Source organism: Zea mays, chromosome 4 (assembly GCF_902167145.1).
Source record: "Zea mays cultivar B73 chromosome 4, Zm-B73-REFERENCE-NAM-5.0, whole genome shotgun sequence".
In the NCBI taxonomy this organism is placed as follows: domain Eukaryota; kingdom Viridiplantae; phylum Streptophyta; class Magnoliopsida; order Poales; family Poaceae; genus Zea; species Zea mays.
This window is the reverse complement of record NC_050099.1, coordinates 21,887,650-21,910,242: the sequence shown is the minus strand read 5'-3', so window position 1 is coordinate 21,910,242 and position 22,593 is coordinate 21,887,650. Positions and strand designations below refer to the sequence as shown.

The following is a 22,593-nucleotide window of genomic DNA, read 5'->3' as shown; positions in this document are numbered from 1 at the left end:
GTAGTATGGTAGTACAAATATGGTACAATTTTTTTAAAAAAATATAAAAAGATAAATAACCGAATTACAGTGTATAGAGAGAGATTATAGAGAGAATGGGTGGAGACAGCTTAATAATAAGGAAGTTGGATATAATGGCTCACAGAGACTTGTCTCTTGGTAGAAATGGGTGTAAACTTCGCTCAACATTATTGGCACTTTGTACCATCACTATCATTAGCATCATGTCATCTTGCATTTTAAACGTAGATAAGCACCAAGGTGGGCACTTTGTACACGATGTAGAAACATAAGGTCATGTTTGTTTCGGATTATAATCTCTTCATATTATATAATCCAGCGCAAATAATCCAACAAGTAAACAAACACCTAGATTATGGGTTCAGATTATATAATCTAAAGCCCAGATTATAATAATCTTATAATCTCCTCAAGAGTAGCTTATTTGAGATTATTTTTGGCAAAAGACTCACTATTCATGGTTATTTGGTTATGTAAATATAAATTACAATATATGTCATCCTTCTCTCCTTACCTAAATAAACAAAAAGTGTATTGTTATCTTTGTGAATGATCTATATTTGTATAATCTAGACTATCAAACAACTACATATAAATTATAATCTATCTAAATTATAATCTGAATTATATAATTTAGATTATAATCCAGATTATATAATCTATAAGCTAAAATAAACAGTCCCTGTCAGGACCACCAAGATAAAAACGACTCTCAAATAACTGAGTTTAAAGCATGGTGGGTAATACAGAGCATACGATGGCAACCTATTATTTTCCCAATCTTCAAAACGCACACTTTCAGAGTGCGGGGCTGCCCTTATGAAAAAGAGATAAATGCCGAGAAAAAAAAAACGAGACAATAATTAACAAAAGAGGTTATGCTTGCGCATCCCCAGTCAGTTTCGCAACAGCTTTGTCCATGCAAAGACAGCTCTATAACTACAGCACCGGGACCAGTGCACATGACTCGAATGGGTTTGAATGTCCAGAGGTGAGTAGGTTCCATCCATACATATGTTTTAAATAAGGTAGGTTTGTTCCCGTTTCAGTGGGGGAGCAAATGAGCATCCCGAACAGGCAAGAACTTTTTCCTGCCTGAATGCAATACACGTTGAAGCAAGCTCCGGTATGTAAAGCTCAGAGGTGGGGCAAAAGACCTGTACAGCTTCGGATCCTCGAATGTTGTTGGTTGCAGATGGTTACTCCAGTCAAGAATGGGGAACGAAGACACCGAGGATGGCCTAGGACGCCTCTCTCTCAGCGCTCCTTTCACCAGAGGGTATTTGCTGGGAATCAGAGTGGGCAATCCTCCTAGACCTTCCGGAACCACCATCAGGCGATGCTTCTGGGTGCGACGGCGGTACATGTGCCAGCATGCGCCGAGGAGCTGGGGCCTCGCTAGCTGGCGATGGAGCCTGGCCGTACATGGCATTTCCCATTGGGTGATCGAATTTGCAATTTGGACCGAACTTGCACATGCCGTAGCGATTGTAGAAACTGCATATTGGCTCTCCCTGTGAGCGGAAATAAAATAAACAGATGGTTAAGCAACACGTATGTGTGTAGCATGTTTGCATTATACCACCAGTGTCAAGTATTGCATGGCATCAACCTTGGCATTAGTTTTAAGGTTCATTTTCTGTGGGTAACCATAGGGAATAAATACATTATCAACGATAAAGAAAATGAAAAGGGATAAGTGACAGTATATATTATAAAGGATTGGCTCTTGAAACAGCTGTATAGCCCAAGCAAGAATTATGTTTAGCACTCACTAGTTCCTTTAAAAAATTAAGATACAGAAGAGAACCAGAGAAGATAAACTATTGAGAAATGACACCCCCTGGGTTACAATTTCTGCAAACACATCATAATCAATTGAATTTTACACCAAAGAGTTGACAAGTATACATCTACTACAGGCCCATTAGGCGCTATATATATATATATATATATATACACACACACTGTGGCAGCATGGTTCTTCCACTCTTTTAAGGTTAGTAACATGGTATCACAGCCAAGGATGAGAGTTAGGGTTAGACTCATCTAATCTAATCCACCCACTATCCATTTCTGTTTGGAAAAATCTCTTGTATGCCATCGGAGTTTATACTCATCCCTTGTATGCGGTCTACCACTGCCTGTCTCACGTGCTGCAAATGGGCTGACGTCACAAAGAGGCAACACCTCAGCAGCCGACAGTGTTTGCTCTCCACATCCAACCTATCTAGCTTAAAGGTGTCATTTGGGACTCATTATCCGTTAACCATGGGAAATTTCTCTATTAGAGTTAGGGTATGGTGCGAAAGGGCCTCTAGCCAAGTTGGTTAGGTGGTCTAAATAGCACTCCTCAGATCTTGGATTCGACTCTCCGTGGGAGCGAATTTTAGGTTGTGGTTAAAAAATTCCCTCGTCTGTCTCACGCCAAAGAACAGGTCTAAAGCCTGGTCCCGGTTGTTCTCACATGGGCTATGATGTCGTGGTGTATGGGTGGGGCAGGGGTTCTGACTTCTGAGGTTTTCTCGACCTACGTGACAAGGTCTTCTTCTTAATATAATTCAGTGGAGCGGTCTTACCCCCGAGTTTTTTTAGAGTTAGGGTATGGGGAGATTTTAATCCCCGTGGGTACATATTTGGGGGAAATTCTTTTCCCATTGGGTATGGTGGGTATGGGGAAGCACAATACAAACCTGATTACCCATGAGTAATATTTACCTAGTAAAATTAGGTGTACAGACTTGAGAGATAATACCTGATGGTGGTGGCCACACTTGAGAGATGCAAGTTTTTATCTTTCATGCTCTGTTTGAGTTCAAAAACCTGTATGTGTTGGGAACTCGGGATTAATCAAGTTACTATTTCTAGAACGAGTCACTTCGTTTTTACTATTTTGTATGGCTAAACAATGTTTTTGCTTGTTACATGTATTTGGCCACCAGGACTCCTCTCGCCCGTTGTGACAGCGCGGGGCCACTCTACACGCTCCGACCTTCCACCACCGGCGCGTCTCCACCTCCCGTCCTAGTCTCCACCACCTCCCCCACCACTTGGCATCGTCGTCTCGGCCATCCAGGACCAGACATCATGACCAATATTACCAGCAATTTAGATCCTTCATGTAGTAGGGGACATTTTGAGGGCCTCTGTCAAGCTTGTCAGTTAGGCCGACATACTTGTCTCCCATTTACTACTTCTCGGGCTGAGCAGGCTTTTGACCTGGTTCATTGTGATCTCTGGACCTCCCCTGTACTCAGTCTTTCTGGTTATAAATACTATTTGGTGATTTTGGATGATTTTTCCCATTTTCTTTGGACTTTTCCTCTTCGGTTGAAGTCCGACACGTTCACCACCCTCACACACTTCTTCGCCTGGGTATCCACCTAGTTTCGTCGCTCGGTCCGTGACCTGCAATGTGGCAATGGCCGCGAGTTCGACAACCACGCCTCCCGTTCTTTCTTTCTCACCAATGGCGTCCAGATGCGTCTCTCGTGCCCCTACACCTCTGCCCAGAACGGCTGGGCCGAACACATGATTCGCACCACCACTAATATGACATGTTGCCTTCTCTTCTAGGCTTCTCACCCCGCCAGCTACTGGACAGAGGCCCTGCACACCGCCACACCTCCTCAACCGTCTTCCCTCGAAGGCGGTGCGCCACCCTACTCCCCACTTCGCCCAGCCCCCTCCTACGACCACCTTCGCGTGTTCGGTTGTGCCTGCTATCCTAACACTTCCGCCACAGCTCCCCATAAGCTATCTCCTCGCTCCACTTGCTGCCTCTTCCTTGGTTACTCCCCTGACCACAAGGGGTATCGCTGTCTTCACCTTCTCCAGGCCCAACATCACCTACACCGTCCAGCAGGTGTGCCTACATATGCACACCCCGCGGGAGCCCCATCTCACCACTCCCAAGCGGATCCTGTGCTACCTCCACGCCTCCCTCGACTACAGCCTCCTACTCCGACCATCCCCGACGTCGGAGCTCATGGTCTACACCGACGCTGACTGGGACGGTTGTCCCGATACGCGTCGGTCCACTTCCGGTTATGTCGTGTTCCTGGACGCAAACCTCGTCTTCTGGGCTGCTAAGTGGCAGTCCGTCGTCTCCCGCTCCAGCGTAGAGGCCGAGTACCGCATTGTGGCCAACGGCGTGGCAGAGGCCTCCTGGATGCGCCAGCTACTACACGAGCTCCACAGCCCTCTTCAGCGCGCAACCCTCGTCTACAGCGACAACGTCAGCGCGGTCTACCTCTCAACCAACCTCGTGCAGCATCAGCGCACGAAGCACATGGAGATCGACCTGCGTCCGCAAGCATGTCGCTGTCGGTGACGTTCGGGTTCTCAGCGTCCCCACCATGCTGCAGTTTATCGATATCTTCACCAAGGGGTTACCGTCGAGTGTATTTTTAGACTTTCGATCCAGTCTCAACATCTGTACAGGATAGAGTTGCGACTGCGGGGGTGTTGGAATCCCATTTAGGGTTTGGGGTTCTCCCCATGTAATTACCCTCTCACCCCTGTGTAATGGGCCAGGCCCAGTTAACTCATGCCTATTAATACAACACCCAACCCCAAGATAGGGTTAGGGTTTCCCACAATATTTTCTCTCAGTCCAAATACATACATGGTCTTGTTGCTCATTTCTGGTATTAGTTGCCGCACCTATGGATCTTCGCTTGTAGCTTCGTCCCACACTCCCACTGATGGAGTCCCTCTTGAGGATTCCTCTTGATATTGGCATATTGTGGGCAGTCTTGTTTATCTCATTGTTAGCTAGTTTGATATTGCTCATGCAGTCCACTGTTACTTATTCTTGATAGTCCACTTCAACTTCATGCTTACTTAGACTCTACTCTAGTACTCTGACTCGACTTTGACGAGTGACCTAACAGATCCCCGTTCCATAACAGGATACCACATTGTAGTATAAAGGTAGAACTCCGAACACTTGCTACTACTACTACTACTTGGCCAATTTTGGTATTCTTTATGATATTGCACATCTCTTCGCTATGAAGCATGAACTAACAAAGCATATCAGTGTTGATGCCTTCTTTGCTCCATCTCATCGTCATAAAAGAACAATTGCTCTTCAGTATATGCCCTCAGTTGTTTGTTTGACGACCTTTTCCCTAAAGCGCAGACTAGAGAGCGGTGGTGGCTTCACTTGGTCAAACTCAATGCTTAAAGTCTTACCTGTCCACCTTGAGTTTGAAAGGGGTTGTTAAGTGTACATCTACTATAGGCCCATGATGCTCTATCTGCATATAGCAGTCTCCACTAAGGGAGCGTTGTTCTTCCAATCTTCCTAAGGTTAGTAACAACTAACAAGAATATCTTATATATGTTTTTTATAACAATTCCATATCAATACGAATACTCTAACAAGCTTCTGTTATCCCACGTAGCAATATGCTTTAGTTAGATTAAAAAGACGAAGCCAAGATAGCCAGACAAATCTACCCCAAAAATTGCAATACGTATCTTAGAGAGCATAATTAACTTAAAGACATGTATACTAACTCTTACCGGGCGCAAAGGTAGGCCTAATGGACTCAGTGCACAATTGGGAGTAGGAATTATTCGCTCCCTGGGATGATGGAACTTGCATACAGCACCAAACTTACAGTCTCCGGTCTTCATATAGAACTGACATTCAGGTTGGTCAGGTCTCTCTGGAAATAAATTCTCCCTCTGTACTGCATAAAGTCCAACAGGAACAGAACCTGCTTGGTAGGATGAAAACATTCCTTGATCGCCTATACTAGTACCACTTTGGCGTGAGCCAGTATAGTATTGAGCAGCTCCAGGTGTCCGTTGTTGGTCCTCCGAGGATGAAGAACCAATTTGCGCCTACAAATTTGGAAAAAAATAATAATGATTCATAAATTACATGGAAACTAAAAAATGGTTCAAGAGCGGCAGTAACTTTTAAGAAGACTTATAGATAATTCATATTCCAAGTACAAGCTCTGAGCTCATACACTAGGCAGAAAGACCAGCATGAGCATGAGGAAGAAAGTAAACTAAAATTTCACATGAAAAAGACAACAATCCTTATCAAGATGCTAGGTTTTTTAAAAAATAGCCATGAAAAGGCATTACAGAATTGAGGTATATACGATGAACTAGGAATCCCTCTGGATTAGTTTTTCAACATGGAATATTTCTAGATTAAGATGTGATTTGTGTTTGAGAAATGAAACATCACAGTAATGACACCTAATACAGGTGCTCTCTCAACTAGTCAACCCTGGATACCTAAACTCATATCATCAAAGGCAGAGAATAACATAAGCACATGACTAATTATTTACAGTTTTAAAATCATGGTTAAATTTGACTCTGCACATCATGGTAACATTTTTATGCCTCATTCTAGTGTCCAAATGGGCAAACTTTTATCACTAATATTAAGACAACATCAAACCACTTGAGGGACAAAAAATCTGTAGCCAGCATTTAGCAGATCCTCACTCACCATTGACCTAGCCAAAGGTCTTGGGGTCAATTGAGCGATAGAGGGACTGGCACCGGTCAGACTTATGCCTTGTTAAGATCGGCTCAGTATAAGTAACATGTAATCGAAATTTTTTTGTTTTACTACAAACAAGGTTGTGATCTTTCACAACATTCTTGATAACCAGATCGTAAGTGCCATGTAATAAGGTGATGAAATATGAACTTGTTAGGCTACGTAAAAAGTAAAACAGAGATCAGAGAACATACAGTATAAGGACTCCACCCTGGGACCTGAACAAGCCCGGGAGGAACAATCACTTGTGCATAACTTGAATGACCTGGCCACCTTGGACTTGCAATGAAAGAAGCAGATCTCGACAAGGGCCAGCTTGTTACAGCCCCTTGGTAAGCATGCTGGCCAGGAGAAGTTGCAGACTGTCCAGGTGAATAAACAGAGCCACGTACAGCAACCATCATGGTGGATGGTTGTGAATGGTGAAACTTACATGTGCTTCCAAACTTGCACTGCCCTGTTCTTAAATAATAAGCACACTCTTTTTCATTCTGCAGTAATAAAATTCAAGTAAACAACACAAATCTTGCAAAAATGTTGCATAGAAAGGCGGCACAATAGTATGCATTCATATCATGAAACATTGTGAATTGTAATAGAAATTCAGAACAAACCGGGCGGAGTGGGTAGCCCAGTTCATTCAACTGAACTCGAGTTGCCATTGCAGCCTTTTCTCGGGGATGATGAAACTTGCAAGTTGCTCCAAACTTGCACGTGCCAGTCTTCAGATAGTACTAAAAGGGGGTATGAAAACAATAAAAATGCAAATTCACCAATAATGTAACCAAACACTTTCCAAAAGAAATTATATGCTCACATAGAAAAGGACAAAATGTATGAGCAACTTAATTACAAAAGTTCAGGTCATTCAGACAAGCAAAATATAGTTGTAACATAGGCATGCACAGTTGAATTTTATTAACCTAAATCAACTAACACTTGGATTAAAATGCAAACTCACTGTAGAACCATGTACAGCTAACAATATGAGTCGGAATTTCAATCAAGAGAATGTTATGTGACCTCATTTAAAAGATTCTAACTGTACTCCTGCATGGACCAAAAAGGAAAGATAAATGCATTGAAAAGCACAACAAACACCATTTATGCCACCCCAAGAAACAGCATGAAATTAATTAATAATAACATATATCAAGCTCAACTATAACAACACATACTCTAGGACCATATACTGTATTATTAGTGTTATATATATTCATTTGACTAAAAACTTCAGCAAAGACCTACCAATATGCAGCTGCACTACACTTGAAGCACAAGAAGGCAATGACAGTTAAACGTCTTTAAAACAAGAATAGTGATCTAAAGTCCTAAACTAGACATCTCAAGTAGACAAGTAGCAACTCATGGCAGGACCTCATGAGCATTGAGGCACAAGTGGATATAAATCAACAATCATATTTTGCATTGTCGAAAGAAACAGATGAGAAAAACGAGAAGAGAGGAATCTCACTTGACATTCAGGCTGCCCAATTCTTTGAGGATATTCTCCCTTCATTCTTGCAGCAGCAACAGCCTAACAGTCAGACCACTAAAATCATTATTCACAAGTTCGGGTAGAAATTATGAGCAGTACAACAAAGAAGCATGTTCCAATAAAAGAAAGAGCGATAATTAACAGCCTACAAGTTAATCATGATATGTTACTTAACGAGTAGCTCTCACAGATGAACCCAAGAGAATACACCAGAGCAAGTCTTGGTAAAGAAATCGCTATAGTACGAGAAACTAATACCCCCTAATGCTGCACCATGTGGTCAGTGCTAGACTCCTGTTTAGGGTTAGGATTAGGATTCTCCTTTAATTACCTCATTCCTAAGAAAGAGGGAGTGGAGGAGGTTAAACCCTAAACCCTAGATCCCTGGAAACCTTCTCCAGAACACCGCTTTAGAGGATTCTGATCATTGCCCTCTCATTCTTGGTCTTAAAGGATACTGTACAGGAAAACGACGGTTCCATTTCGAGTCCTTCTGGCCAAAATTAGATGGCTTCCAGGAGGTGGTCCAGGAATCATGGGGGTCGGCTAGCAGGGTGAACTGCCCCTTTCTAAACCTGGATCTTAAACTAAAAGCTGTTGCAAAGGCACTTCAGGGGTGGAGCGATAGAAAAGTTGGGCATGTGACTTCCCAGCTTGCCTTAGCAAGGGAGATCTTGCATCAACTTGAAATCGCTCAAGACATGAGAAACCTATCACCAGCAGAAAATTGGCTAAAGTGTGGGCTGAAAAAGCATACCCTTGCTCTTGCCTCTGTGCGCTATAGCTCGCTTGAGATCCAGAATTCACTGGATAAAGGAGGGGGATGCCAACACAAAGTTATTCCATATGCATGCTAGGTACCGGAAGCGAAAGAACTTTGTTGCCAAACTGATATCGGGAAGTGCCATCTTCACTGACCATGAGGACAAGGCGAGTCTAGTTGATGAGTTCTATAGTGATCTGTTGGGCAGCAGCTCGGACAGGTCTTTAACCATTTGATTTGGATGCCTTGGGATTGCCTACTTATGACCTGGCTGATTTGGATTTACCTTTCACAGATAATGAAGTTTGGGAGACCATCAAGCAGCTACCGTCTGACAAGGCGCCGGGGCCTGATGGTTTCACGGGCAGGTTTTATAAGTCTTGCTGGGCCATTATCAAGGATGATGTAATGGCTGCAATCTCAGCGAGCCGGAAATTCTCTAATTTGGGGTGGCTGAACACAGGCTATGTCACACTCATTCCTAAGCAATAGGGAGCGGAGTAGGTTAAAGCTTTTCGTCCTATTAGCTTGGTTCATAGCATTGCCAAACTGATCACCAAATTGCTTGCAAGCAGGATGGCTCGTAAACTGCAGGGCATGGTTTCAGTGAAGCAAAGTGCTTTTATCAAAAGGACGTTCATCCAGGACAACTTCATGTTATTACAGCAAACTGCCAGGCTGCTGCAGCAAAATAAAAGACCTCGGATCCTCCTAAAACTTGACATTACCAAAGCCTTCGACTCGGTTTCTTGGCCTTCTATGTTGGAAGTACTTCAAAAACTGGGTTTTGGACAGATTTGGAGAGATATTCTTAGTGGTCTATTGGCAACTTTGTTGAATGGAATACCGGGAGCAGTCATTAATCTTAGAAGAGGGCTTAGGCAGGATGACCACTGTCGCCTATGCTCTTTATCTTGGTTATGGATGTTCTTGGGAATTTGGTTTCCAAGGCTGAACAGGAAGGGCTGCTTCAACGGTTAGCCACAAGACCCCTTCAACATAGATCTCTCTTTATGCGGATGATGTGGTCCTATTTTTGCAGCCTAATGTGAGTGACATTCAGGTAGTGCTTAACATTCTGCACTTATTCGGGGAAGCCTCTGGTTTGAAAACTGATAGATATATATAGCAAGTGTATATTAGGCAAGTTCATATTAGGCAAGTCCACAATCAGTGTGATTAGCACCTGCCATGTACTGTGATTGGCACCTGCCATGTACTGTGATTGGCACCTGCCATGTACACTCAGCCACATTGGCTATATATATGAACGTCACCACCCCACTGGAGGGTGTGGTGTCTTCTCCAATCTCCTATCCTTCTACATGGTATCAGAGCATGGATGAGCAGTGTGCGGCAGATATCGTTCAGAGAACGAATGATGCGTTCAGCTTTGCCATTTTGAGAGGAGGTGTAAGGGCAGGAGAGGCGTGAGTGAATGCCGCTGGATGCAAAGAATGTGGCGAGGGCATTATTAACAAACTCAGTGCCATTATCAGCCTGTATAGCCTTGATAGGGAGGCTGAACTGTGTGTGGACATAAGCGCAAAAATTAATGATGTGAGAGGCTACCTCGGACTTGCGGACTAGAGGGAAAGTCCAGCAAAAGTGTGTGAAGTCATCGAGGATGACTAGGTAGTACTGCGCACCAGAGACACTGGCAACGGGAGAGGTCCAAACATCACAGTGAATAAGCTCAAATGGTAGAGATGAAACTGAACTGGAATTTCCGAAGGGCAGCCGCACGTGCTTGCCAAGTTGGCATGAATGACATAGAGTATGAGCGGACTTATTACATGAGATGGAATTATTTTGTCTAAGCAACTTTAGGGCAGCAGCTCCTGGATGACCAAGACGATGGTGCCAGAGGTTGGTGGAGGTGGCTCTCGGTGAGGTCCGAGTTCTCCATGTGCCGTCCAAGTATCAATTCGCTGATATCATGACTAAAGGCCTGCCAATTCAGCTATTTGAGGATTTCCGATCCCGTCTTTGCATCCGGAATCCTGACGCTTCGACTGCGGGAGGCTGATAGATATATATAGCAAGTGTATATTAGGCAAGTTCATATTAGGCAAGTCCACAATCAGTGTGATTAGCACCTGCCATGTATTGTGATTGGCACCTGCCATGTACTGTGATTGGCACCTGCCATGTACTGTGATTGGCACCTGCCATGTACTGTGATTGGCACCTGCCATGTACACTCAGCCACATTGGCTATATATATGAACGTCACCACCCCACTGGAGGGTGTGGTGTCTTCTCCAATCTCCTATCCTTCTACAAAAACCAACGTTCAGAAAAGCAGTGCTTATCCTATTCACTGTGGTGAAGATGAGATTGCTATTATTGAGGAACATCTCCCTTGTGAAGTCTCCTCATTTCCTTGCCGTTACTTGGGCCTGCCCTTGTCCTTAAAAAAGTTAACAAGGAGTCAAGTGCAGCCTATTGTGGATAGAATCGCTGATCAGCTACCTGGATGGAAAGCTGAGCTGATGTCGAGGGCTGGTCAAAGAGTGCAAGTTCAGTTTGTGTTGACAGGTATGCTTATTTACCTTGCTATGGCAGTTGAGCTACCCCCTTGGGCCCCTTAAAGGCCATTGACAAGATTAGGAAGGGTTTCCTTTGGCAGGGCAGAAAGGAGATCAGAGGAGGACACTGACTAGTGGCATGGGGAAAGGTTTGTAGACCAATTGAGCTTGGGGGATTAGGAATTTTTAGCCTCAAGGAAATGGGCTGGGCCCTTCGAATGAGATGGTTGTGGCTATCCAAAACAGATCCCGGGAAATCTTGGTCCTTCTTGCCCATGAAGTTCCCTGAAAAGGTTAAGTGTTTCTTCTCTACAGCCTTGCTAACTGAAATTGGCAGTGGCACTTCAACTCTATTTTGGCAGGATCGCTGGTTGCATGGAAAAAGTATTGAGGATCTTGCTCCTAGAGTTCTAGCTGTTGTCCCTAAACGCACAGTTAGCAGTAGAACTGTGTGAGATGCCTTCATGGACATGAGATGGATAGCAGACATCAGGGGTGCCTTAACAGTAGGTGTATTGGCTGATTATCTCACCCTTTGGGATACTTTAAGCACCATTCAGCTGCACCCAGAAAGGGAGGATAAACACATTTTCAGATTTGCTCAAGATGCCAAATACTCAACCAAGGCTGCTTATGAGAGCCTCTTCGTTGGTTCAATTCAGTTTGATCATAGTGGAAAGATGTGGCAATCATGGGCTCCCCCGAAATGCAAGTTCTTCCTTTGGCTAGCTGCCCTTAAAAGGTCCTAGACAGCAGATCGGCTGATAAAAAAGAAGGCTGCATATAGACAGCAGCAAGTTATACAGTTTTTTAAGTCATCTGTGGTTTCTGTGATAGGGAATGGGGCCAATACATTTTTCTGGTCGGATAGATGGAGTAGTGCTTAACCAGGAGGAGGATAGACATGTGTGGGTGCATTCGGGCTCTAGAAAATTCTCCTCAGAATCTTGTTATTCGGCATTTTTTATGGGAGCTATTTCTTTTAAGCCATGGAAAAGGTTGTGGAAGTCGTGGGCACCCCCTAAATGCAAATTTTTCGTTTGGTTGGCAATAAGGAATAAATGTTGTACTGTTGATAGGCTTCAAAGAAAAGGATTACCACACCCGGTGATATATCCTTTTATGTGACCAAGAGCATGAAACTATCTTGCACCTCTTATGTACGTGCAGTTTTGCTAGACAATTTTGACATGCTATCTTTTCATCTTTGAGGATGGGCCATCTCACGCCTGATAGAGATGTGGGCTCTTTTGCTGAGTGGTGGGGCAAGGTGCATAGGAGAGTGCCCAAACAAATCAGAAAAGGTATTCATAGTGTCATTATTCTGGGAGCCTGGTGCTTATGGCTCCATCGCAACAGGGCTGTTTTTGATGGAACAAGTCCTTCCTTGAGCACCATCCAAAGAGTGCTTATGGATGAAGTGGAGTGTTGGAGTAGGGCTGGTGCAAAGCGACTTGAAAGCCTTGGTCTCCCAGCTGCCTTTTCTAGGATTAGAACTATTTCTAGCGCTTAATGCTATGACAGCTGAGGTCATCCTATTACAGGATGAGATAAGGATAGAGTTTTTCCCTGTTTGTATTAGGGTTCTGGTCTTTCTTCCCTGTGTTCTTTTGCCTTGTTTGGGCATTGTATTGTGGTCCACTTCGGACCTTTCTCTCTCTTAATATAATGATGTGCAGCTCTCCTGCGCGTTCGAGAAAAAAAAAAGCTGCAACATCCTGAAAGATGCCCATTTTGTGACCAAGATGAGTTATCAATAGACCACTTATTGGTTGGTTGTGTCTTTGCAAGGGAATTTTGGTGCAGATTGCTTGGCAGGTCAACCTTCAAGGAACTACTCGCCAGGGGAAGGGAAGGCTATGGAATGGTGGAGAAGGGCGAGCGAGCAGGTGCAAGACATAGCTGAAAAGGGGCTTAACTCTGTAAGAATCCTGGGTTTCTGGACCATCTGGAACCATAGGAACAGCTGCGTCTTCGACAAAATCACCCCAAATGCAGCCATAAGAAGGGCTGAGGAAGAGAGGGTGCTGTGGGAGATGGCAGGGGCCAAGAACCTCTCTCTCCTAATAGTCCCAATTCCTGGGTTGTAGGATGGTAGTCTTTTTGGAGTTGTAATGGACACATTTCTCTATTTTGGTTACTGGCCACCGTAAGGTGGCTCCTCTTTCTTGTACTAGTCCATTTTGGACCCTTTTTATCTCCTTAATACAATGATGTGCATCTCTCCTGCGCGTTCGAGAAAAAAATACCTAATTACCACTATTATAACCTAACTCCTCTATATAATTTACTCCCAACTCTAGATAAGGGTTAAAGTTTCCCATCTTCCAAAATGGTATAGAGCTAGATCTTCTTTTCTTTCTCCCCTCTCCTCCTTCCCAGCCACCAGCCACCCCTAGCCGGATCCCGCCAGCGGCCCTCTCCCCTGCCCCCTGCAGCGGCTCCTCCTCCCCTGCCGGATCCAGTCGTCGTGGCCCTCCCTCTGCGTCCTGAGCCGCTGCCGCCGACGCTGGCTCCTCCCCAGCCAGATCTCGACACATGTCCCTCTCCCGATCGCAGCTCCCCCTGCCGACGTCGCACTGGCTTCCCCCGCCGCGGCCACGCCCAGACCCCATGGATCCCGCGACGATGACCACATAGGCCCTGCTCCTCCCCGACGGCGCCACTGCTGCCCTACTCGGCCGCCCCCACCTCTCCGTCGCGCCAGACTCCAACGGGCTTGGTCTGCCCGACTACCCCGCACACACAGGACAGGAGGCCCTGCCCTCGCTGGCACCCGTGTAGGTCACCCCGCCGCCGCTGCAAGCAAGGGCATGGCGGCCTTGCTGCCGCAGCAGGCGCGGGGCAGCCTCGTTGGCTCGTCGCCACGCACGTCGGTGCCCTCTCACCTACCCACCTCTCTCTATAGCAGCAGCACGCATGGCATGCACCCCCCGGCTTCCCTGCCTCTCGTCCGGACTTCACCGATACCACGTGGGCCCTCTTCGCTCCATCGAGCGTGGCCGAGCCCACGACCGGTTTTGCTCTGATTGCGGCCCGCTAGGGTTGAAAACGGACGGAAAAAATCTTGTCCCGTTTTCTACATTTGACCCGACCGTTTCCGTATTTACGGAAAAATATGGAAACGGGAGAGAGCTTATTCCGTCCATTTTTGCGGGATCCCATTTTTTCCGGATTGAACCCGTATTTATTCCGTATTTGACAAATATGGGACGAGCCTAATATGCATTAGTATATAAATTAAATCCTCGTGTATTTAGGTGACAAATTATAGCACAATTAGCCATTGTAACCACCGGCTGTTTTCAAATGACAAGTGATCTAAAGTCTTAAAAACATCGGATGTAGCTAAATGTACACATTTAGCAACCAAACAACAATAGAATGTTGTCTCTCTATATCTATTTGTTTTATGTTATTGTTCTGTCAATCAATCACTAGTCAAACATCAATAACATTTATATTTGTATTAAATTATGAGTTTCCGTTAGTATTTTCGTTTCCGTTCGTTTTCGCAATTCCGTTTATCCCGCTCTCGTTTCCGTTCCCGACTATTCCGGACCCGATCCCGTTTCCGATGATAAAATGCGGATACGGAAACAGGAGAGGGGTTTTTCCGTCCGTTTTCATCCCTACGGCCCGCGCCACCATCCAGGCTGCCGCCGCCGACTCTCAGGAGCACGAACATGTTGTGTCCCTCGAATTGGAGCGCGAGCGCATCGTGGGCGCCACCTTGACCGCTCAGCGCCTCATCCTAGACCGCAACGCTGCACCCCTCCCCTCCGGTGGCCCCTAAGGCTCCCGACGCCTGCGGGCTCGATGCCGACACCATCGCCGCTCTTCATGCCCAGGCCGCCGATGTTCATAACATCTGGTCACTGGTGTGTCGTGTTGGATCCGTCGTCCCCACTACCCTCGCTGGCGTGATCAGGTGCTCCTCACGCTCCAACGATTCGCCCTCGACGACACCATCGCCCCGCTGTCTCCATCGTGGTACTAGATGGACAGCGTTGTCCTCTCGTGGCTCATTGGCACCCTCATCGTCGAGCTAATGGACATCGTACGCAAGCGCGAGGGCGCCGCTCGCCAGGCCTGGGTTGTCCTCGAGGCCCAGTTCCTCGGCAACCGGGAGGCTCGGGCGCTCCACCTCGACGCTTCGTTCCACACGTTCTCCCAGGGAGACCTCTACGTCGTCGGATGAAGGGCATGGCGGACTCTCCATGATCTCGGAGAGCTCGTCCTCAACCACACCCTCATGATGAACCTTCTACGTGGTCTTAGCTCCCGCTACCACCACCTGAAGGCTCTCATCAAGCGGACCGTGCCATTCTTGTCCTTCCACGACGTCCGCAATGAGCTTCTCCTCGAGGAGCTCACCCTGGATACTAAGTCCCCCGCCTCCACCACAACCCTCTACGGCACGCCCTCCGGTGCTCAGGCGCCCTCCGGTGACCAAGCCAACCACCCTCCGTCAACGAGGGCCCCCGCGTGACATCCCACCGCCCCTCCATTGGGGCTCCTCGTCAGGCTCCCAGCACTGACGAGGTCGTCGGCCACGCAAGGTCGACCGCGGGAGCGGAGGCTCCACTCGGGGTGGCCCCGATCGTGGCGGTGGCCCGGTGTGGCCGTCATTCTACAACCCGTGGACCGGGACCATCGCCATGTGGATGGGCACGACCATGGTTGCTACTCCACCGCGTCCACCTCAGCCGGCTCTGCCACCCTACGGTATCCCCCACCTCCGACGACTCCGACTTCACCCCTTCTCTCGCATTCGAGGACCACTACCCCGACACATTGGTCCCCGATGGCTGGAGGTTGGGATCAAGCCTCCCTCGCCGCTGCCTTCCGCACCATGGCGATGACTCCCCCCCACCAATTGGGCGGTGGACTCTGACGCCTCTTACCACACCACCTCCACTGAAGCACATTATCTCGCCCCCATCCCTCCCACCCCTCCTCCATCGTTGTGGGGAACGGCTCCACTCACCCGGTCACCTCAGTAGGTAACTCGGTTCTTCCGGGGCCGTTCCACCTCAACGATGTTCTAGTCGCTCCTCATATTATTCATAACCTTCTTTATGTTCGTCGGTTCACTACCGACAACTCATGTTCCATTGAGTTTGGCCCGTTTGATTTGTCTATGAAGGATCTGACCACCAGAACCCTCCTCACCCAATGTGATAGCTCGGGGCCCCTCTACACGCTCCGGCTGTCCACCTCCACTGTCGGTGCGTCCTCCTTGCCTCTCACGTGCAACACAGACAAGGCGCAAAGGTGGAAATGAAGGAGTGGAGGAATTAAATGACGCCTCTGTCAGGACTCGAACCCGTCCTCTTGCTTTGATACCATGTTAGTTTCACAAACTACCCTAGTACTAACATTTTCTTTCTTTCTTGGATCAGTTGGGCAATGAATCAACTTCCAGGTAGGCACTCTATGAGTACACCCAGAATTGAGAACCCATTCTAGATGCCTCAGAAATGAAAACCGTATGAAACTAAATCAAATAAGGCAGACACAAAGCAAACAACTAATGCTTTGTAAGCACAAGACTATATACTCTAATGCCTGAAAGAAGGGTAGAAGAAAGGATTTTACCAGCTTTCGGTCTGCTGGGTGATTAAATTTACAGGTCATCCCAAACCTGCACATGCCAGTCCTCATGTAATAGCTACAGTCTGGCTCACCAACACGCTCTGGGTATGGCCCCAGTTCCATGGCTTCTTCCAAATTCATCTGCCACATCGCCTCTGCAACTGAAACATAACAATATTAGTAATTGTTCATTTAAAAATTGCAGCTAACCAGAAGTGTTATATGATGCTGAGATGATAAGGAGATAAAGCAGAAATGCAGAATCCAGTTTGTGCTCCCGTGTGTAATATTCGATTTGTCACTAATACTAAATCTAAGTATGCAAAATGAACCATGCACAGAAAACTAAAAAAGAGGCAGACTAGTGTCAGATGCTCCCACATGAGTGGGGTCTGGAGAAGGGATAAACTGAGGCAAGCCCAACCAATACGTAGAGGCTGATTCGAATCCGCGATCTGATGACTAACTGTAACTGACTAAGTGAGAGAGCTCTCACCACTGCACCAAGCCTGCCCTTCTAACCAAACACAGAAAACTAATACCATAAAATAGGAGAACAAGTGAAACAGAGCAAAGGGCACAAATTGTGTGCTTTACACAGAAGTGTTGTTTGTTTGTCTTTATCCACCAAAAGAAAATAAAAAGGCCAAAACTATACTTAATTCATGAAATAATCACAGAAGTAATATTTGTTTGCTTTACAGAGTTTTAAATGATAACAAAAAAACTGACTGGGCCATCAAGAATCAAGCCACCTTTCAAGAAAAGGGTCAAGTCTGTATAATTGGATAAAAATTGCAGTCCTCGGGGAGATTTTCATAATCATACAGAAATCTTTTATCGGATTATTTATTTTGAGGAGCTTTTGAGTTATCGTTCCATGTGCCAGCTCTTTAAAGCTAAACTGAAGCTATGTAGCTTCTGGAGTTGTTGGTAGCAGTAGCGAACAACACGAAACTAATTGACCGCACTAAAGATATTGGAAGATATTTCTACAGGCAAACATATATAGAGAATGAAATAATGAAAACTGAACAGAAATAATTTTACGCGACCATATGTTAAATGTTGCCCCACTCAATGTTGTGCCAGAAATACAAAGTGCAAGCCTTAATGTAATGATGTTCACAAATAAAATATCAAAGTACCGTTGAACTTCAATCTTCAATCCTAATCATGATCCTCCACATCCTCAAATCAAAAGTAAATTATGGTAGTTCTAGCTTCATCTAGTATTTCCTTTGCTTTATGAATTTTCAATAACTCTGTATTTCAGTTATTTCGGTAATGGAAACGGGGATGGCATCGGTTCGAGAGAAAAAAAGAGGCAGCAGAGCTGTACCAAGAATAGCAGACAACTATCCCACCCATTTTCTGACCTTCCATCCAAGGTTTAAGTACCCAATCATCATGTTACACAATTTTTGTTAAGTAAACATGTTGTGAACTGCGATGCACTCGCAAGATAGTCCCGGTACTCAGCCCTCCCGTAGGAGGCCCTAGGAGTAAACCAGATCTATTCTTCTTGCTTATCCCAACTAACACCCTGCGCTCCTCCTTATATAGAGGTAACCCTAACTTAAAAGCTAAGCAACATAACAAACCCTATCTGGCCTCCTTATATAGAGAGGTAACCCTAACTTAAAAGCTACAGTAACCGCGTGTGAACAGTGGTCGCGTCTAACCTAACCATAATGCCCCAGCTAATGGGCTTAAGGCCCATAACAAAACATGACATGCTTGTATGTTGGGTTGTTGATTATGTCAAATCAAACCACAATCAGTTCATAACACTATCTATCATTTTTTGGGGAAAAAACAAAATCACCAAATGCACCATCATATTCTCCAAACTCAAAAACACTTCAGCTTTGGCCATTCAGGGATTCACATGAGAGCATCATCATGAAATTCAATTACACCCTTTGATGCAGCACAGGAGCTACCTCTGGCAGTCAATGGTGTCACCTTCATGACCGCCCAATTCATTAGATAAGGAATACTATGTCATGTGAGGAGCCAATCAAAAATTTGGGCTAAATTGTTTAAAGAGAACCATGTACCATAAATATTATCACAAAAAAACAGAAATGGCAACAAAAAAAGGATCGCATTTTGTGCTTTTCACAAATAAAACTGTTGTCAGTCGCTTCTGTTGCACTATTAAAAAGACAGGCCTTATTTTTTTCATGTATACAACCCATAAAAACATAACAAATATAATACCATGTTTAGAACTACTAGAACAGAGCATAAGAATGGAAAGTACTATACTAAAAACGAACTGCCACATCAATAAACATCAACCAACATCTAATGCAATCTTTCGTGTTCCAACGAAACTGTGTACATTACTTCAAAAATGATGGGAAATCATGAATCCATCAGCACAAACACCATGCAAGGAAGGCAAATGTAATGAAATTAACTATGAGTAGTTAAGCAATATATATATTGTAGACTTAATCATTGTCCCAGAGAAAGGAAATGTGGACTTTAATCCAGGATAAGTAGATTAAAATTAAATCATGTTCATCAATTAATTAACAAATATTGATTCTCTAAGCATAAGTACATTATGGTAACCATCTTCAGAGACGACTGAACCACAAGTTGCAGCAAGAATAATAGCAAATAACCTATCCCACCTATATTCTCTAGTGTCTTCCAGAATGTAAATATCCATAAATCAGTTAATTGCCTTTATTCATCATTCTTCAGTTCCTGATACAAGAAATTCTAAGAACACAAAAATGTCCATCTTCGTGTTAGACATGGCAGCATTTTGGAAAAGGAACTCAGAAAGGATCAAAACACCATGTGGCTGTCCTCCAAGGGCAAACAAAATATGACATTTCCACTAAAGAAACAGCAGCAACAAATGCCCTTACTGGAAACCTCAGCAAAAGAATTACCATCCAACTTGAAGACCATTTCCAAATAAAATTGTGGGCCTCCTCTCAAATGCAAAATCTTATAAAGGTTTTACAGCACAACCAGAAAGCATTGCCTGGGTAAACAGGAAGTGCAACCATTTGTTCTTCCCTATGATACATGAAAGTGTGAAGTTCCCAGTTCACTAAGGGGGTATTTGGTTTGAGGAATCACTGCATCCAAGATGAGATGGTGTATCATGAGTTCATTCCTCAAATTTGGTGGGATGACCTCATTCCTTATGTTAGTACTAACTAACTATGAGGATTGAGGTGGTGATGAATCAACTCATTACATTCCACAAACCAAACAAAAAAAGTGAGAAGTGAGCTCAAACCAAACACCCTATAAGATACCTCCCCTATTCTACATGAAAAGTGTGAACTTCCCCAATTGATGATGCTCGTTCTTAACTGAAAACCACCACTGATCAGTATTCACTAGTCACCACACATTATAAACCTAGCTCAGATCATGTAATTTGAAAGAGTAAATAGGCAGCACTCCACACCTACAGCAAATGCACCGGCACTTCATTTTAGTAATGCCAATATTGCAGAAAAAGAACTCCGAAGGCTCAAAACAACAAAAAAAACCATGTGTCTGTCCTCCAAGAACAAACAAAGTAAGAAACAGCAGCAGCCCCGTGCCTTTACTGGAAACTTCAGCAAATGAGCAAAACAATTAGCATCCAACTTGAAGACCACTTCCAATTAAAATTGTGGGCCTCCTCTCCAACGCCAAATCTTACACAAGTTGTACAGCACAACAAGACAGCATTGTCTGGGTAAACAGGAAGTGCAACTAATTGTCCTTCCCTATCTTTTCTTACATGAAAAATGTGTTCCCAATTCACTAAGAGACATCCGCCATTGTACATGAAAAGTGTGAACTTCCCCAATCGACGATGCTTCTTCCTCACTAAAAAACACCTCCACATGATAAACTCAGCAAAGATTAGGAAGTTCGAAAGAGTAAAATAGGCAGCTCCCCTCACCTAGAGCAAACAAGCCAGCATTGCTAAATATTTCAATCAAATCAATCCTCTAGACATGTGAGTGCGGTCAAAGACAGTCCTTTAACAGTCTACCACCTAATCACGCGCATGAGCAATTACGCCAAAACGAATAGATGTTTAGTGAATGCAAGCACAGACGTAGAGGGTTGTAACAACACCGCCACCCACTATAATAATAATAAACCGAACCTCCAGCACGCGCGACCGACACCGAGGCAGTCTCGACATTGCCAGGTTCTACGCGCCCGCGTGTGCGCAAGCGATCCAAGACTCCCTAGCACCACTCGCCCTGAAACACCGCTTCCAACCAGACCCGCGCAAATAGATACGGTCACCATGGGGCTCGCCCAATCCGACGGAGGTCGTCAGCCGCGCTCCAGCACAAACGCTTACCGAAAGTAAACAACCTGAGCCCGAGGAGAAGGAGTAGGGGTTGCTCACCTTGGTCCACCCCGTGGACCCCGATCGTCGCAGCTGCGGCGGCCGAGGAGGAGCCCTCCCCCGCACCGCCGCCCCCACCGCCGGATGGCGCTGCCATCACCGCCGCGCCCGCATCAGATCGCCCCCGCCCCGCCCACCGGCGATCAGTCGGTGGGTGCTGCCGCTGCTGCTCCCGCGCCGCGCGCAGTGGAGGGAGGGAGGTTGTCACGCGCGCGTAAGAGAGAGAGGGCGAGCAGTGGGAGGAGAGAGAGAGAGCGAGGTGGAAGGGGAATGAGAGGAACCAGACGTCCCCGTTCGGACAGCCAGTCGTTTTGTTCCTCCTCCCCTCGCGGCCCGCTTCTTTTCACCGCGCGGCCGCGCTCCCATTGCGCCAACTACCGAACCACCCACCCAGTCAACTGGGTCCTCTCCTAGGCGCACCCAGCGGGTGTACACAGACCTAGGCAACCACGGCCCGAAGGGTGCCACGTCACCATGGTATGGAATGTGGAGTGGGATCAGATGAATGGTATGGTTTGTCATGGTTATTGGCCATCACCTTTGGCTAACCAAAATTAGAGAATTCTCTTGTGCATAGTGCATATACACATGTCCATAAAAAATAAAACATACATGTAACTTGCACAAAAGACCCATGAACATAAAATGTGATCTCTACGAAACGATATCAACGTTAAGCAGTTAGTGCGAGTTCAAGGCAGGATTTTAGGATCACTAAGAAACTGTACATAAAGCATGTATTTAAAAAGCACTAAATTGCAAAAGAAAAAAATTAATTATGCCCACTAATATTGTGAGGTGCTATGAGAAAACTTCCAATGCACGCAAAAAGTGATCTACACGGAACATTATCAACGTTAACCAGTTAGTGCGAATTCAAGGCGGGTTTTGGGGATCCCTAGCTAAGGAATGATACATAAAATGTGTATCTAAAAGGGACACGTTACAAAAAGAAAAAGTATGCCCGTTGTGAAGTATTATGAGAAAATTCCAAATGAATACTATACCCTCTGGCTCAAATTATAAGGCACAATTTTGATTTAGTGTGCTATTTCATATCATACTTCAACCACTAATTGTTTTATAATATATGATTTATGCCATTAAAAACTGATCATTACAAAGTATTTTTAAATGCAAATCTAATATAGCAGCTTTTTAGAATAAACTTGAGTAGTTATTAGTTAAAGATAATAGAGTTTGGATTTTGAAATGCTCATGCATGACTCATTCTATGGGACTCAGGGAGTC

The 22,593-nt window shown here is 45.2% G+C and overlaps 1 protein-coding gene across 4 annotated transcripts; it reads right to left on the bottom strand.

Annotated features, from left to right (window-relative positions):
• Positions 1–762: 762 nt before the first annotated feature.
• On the bottom strand, positions 763–21,859 carry LOC100273243 (Zinc finger CCCH domain-containing protein 33). Of its 4 annotated transcripts, none has more exons than XM_008678581.4 (7): positions 21,343–21,859; positions 16,953–17,104; positions 8,034–8,096; positions 7,174–7,293; positions 6,754–7,050; positions 5,554–5,877; positions 763–1,535 (listed from the first exon to the last, which is right to left on the bottom strand). In XM_008678581.4, exons 1-7 carry the CDS (start codon positions 21,437–21,439, stop codon positions 1,263–1,265), a joined length of 1,326 nt encoding a protein of 441 aa, XP_008676803.1. In that variant the 5' UTR covers positions 21,440–21,859; the 3' UTR covers positions 763–1,262. The 4 variants fall into 4 exon arrangements, with proteins under 4 accessions (XP_008676803.1, XP_035822639.1, XP_008676804.1 ...); XM_035966746.1 differs by lacking the exon at positions 21,343–21,859 and adding an exon at positions 19,598–21,316; XM_008678582.4 differs by lacking the exon at positions 21,343–21,859 and adding an exon at positions 19,598–21,064 and having other exon boundaries at positions 16,953–17,110.
• Positions 21,860–22,593: the final 734 nt, after the last annotated feature.

Bases quoted from the DNA above. Each gene is read 5' to 3' on its own strand.
- LOC100273243 (NM_001147685.1), bottom strand. From the start codon at position 21,439: ATGGCAGCGCCATCCGGCGGTGGGGGCGGCGGTGCGGGGGAGGGCTCC. The intron at 7,294-8,033 runs GTGAGATTCCTC...ACCCCCTTTTAG, and splicing joins TTGGGCAGCCTGAATGTCAA to TACTATCTGAAGACTGGCAC. The intron at 1,536-5,553 runs GTAAGAGTTAGT...TTCCGCTCACAG, and splicing joins TAGGCCTACCTTTGCGCCCG to GGAGAGCCAATATGCAGTTT.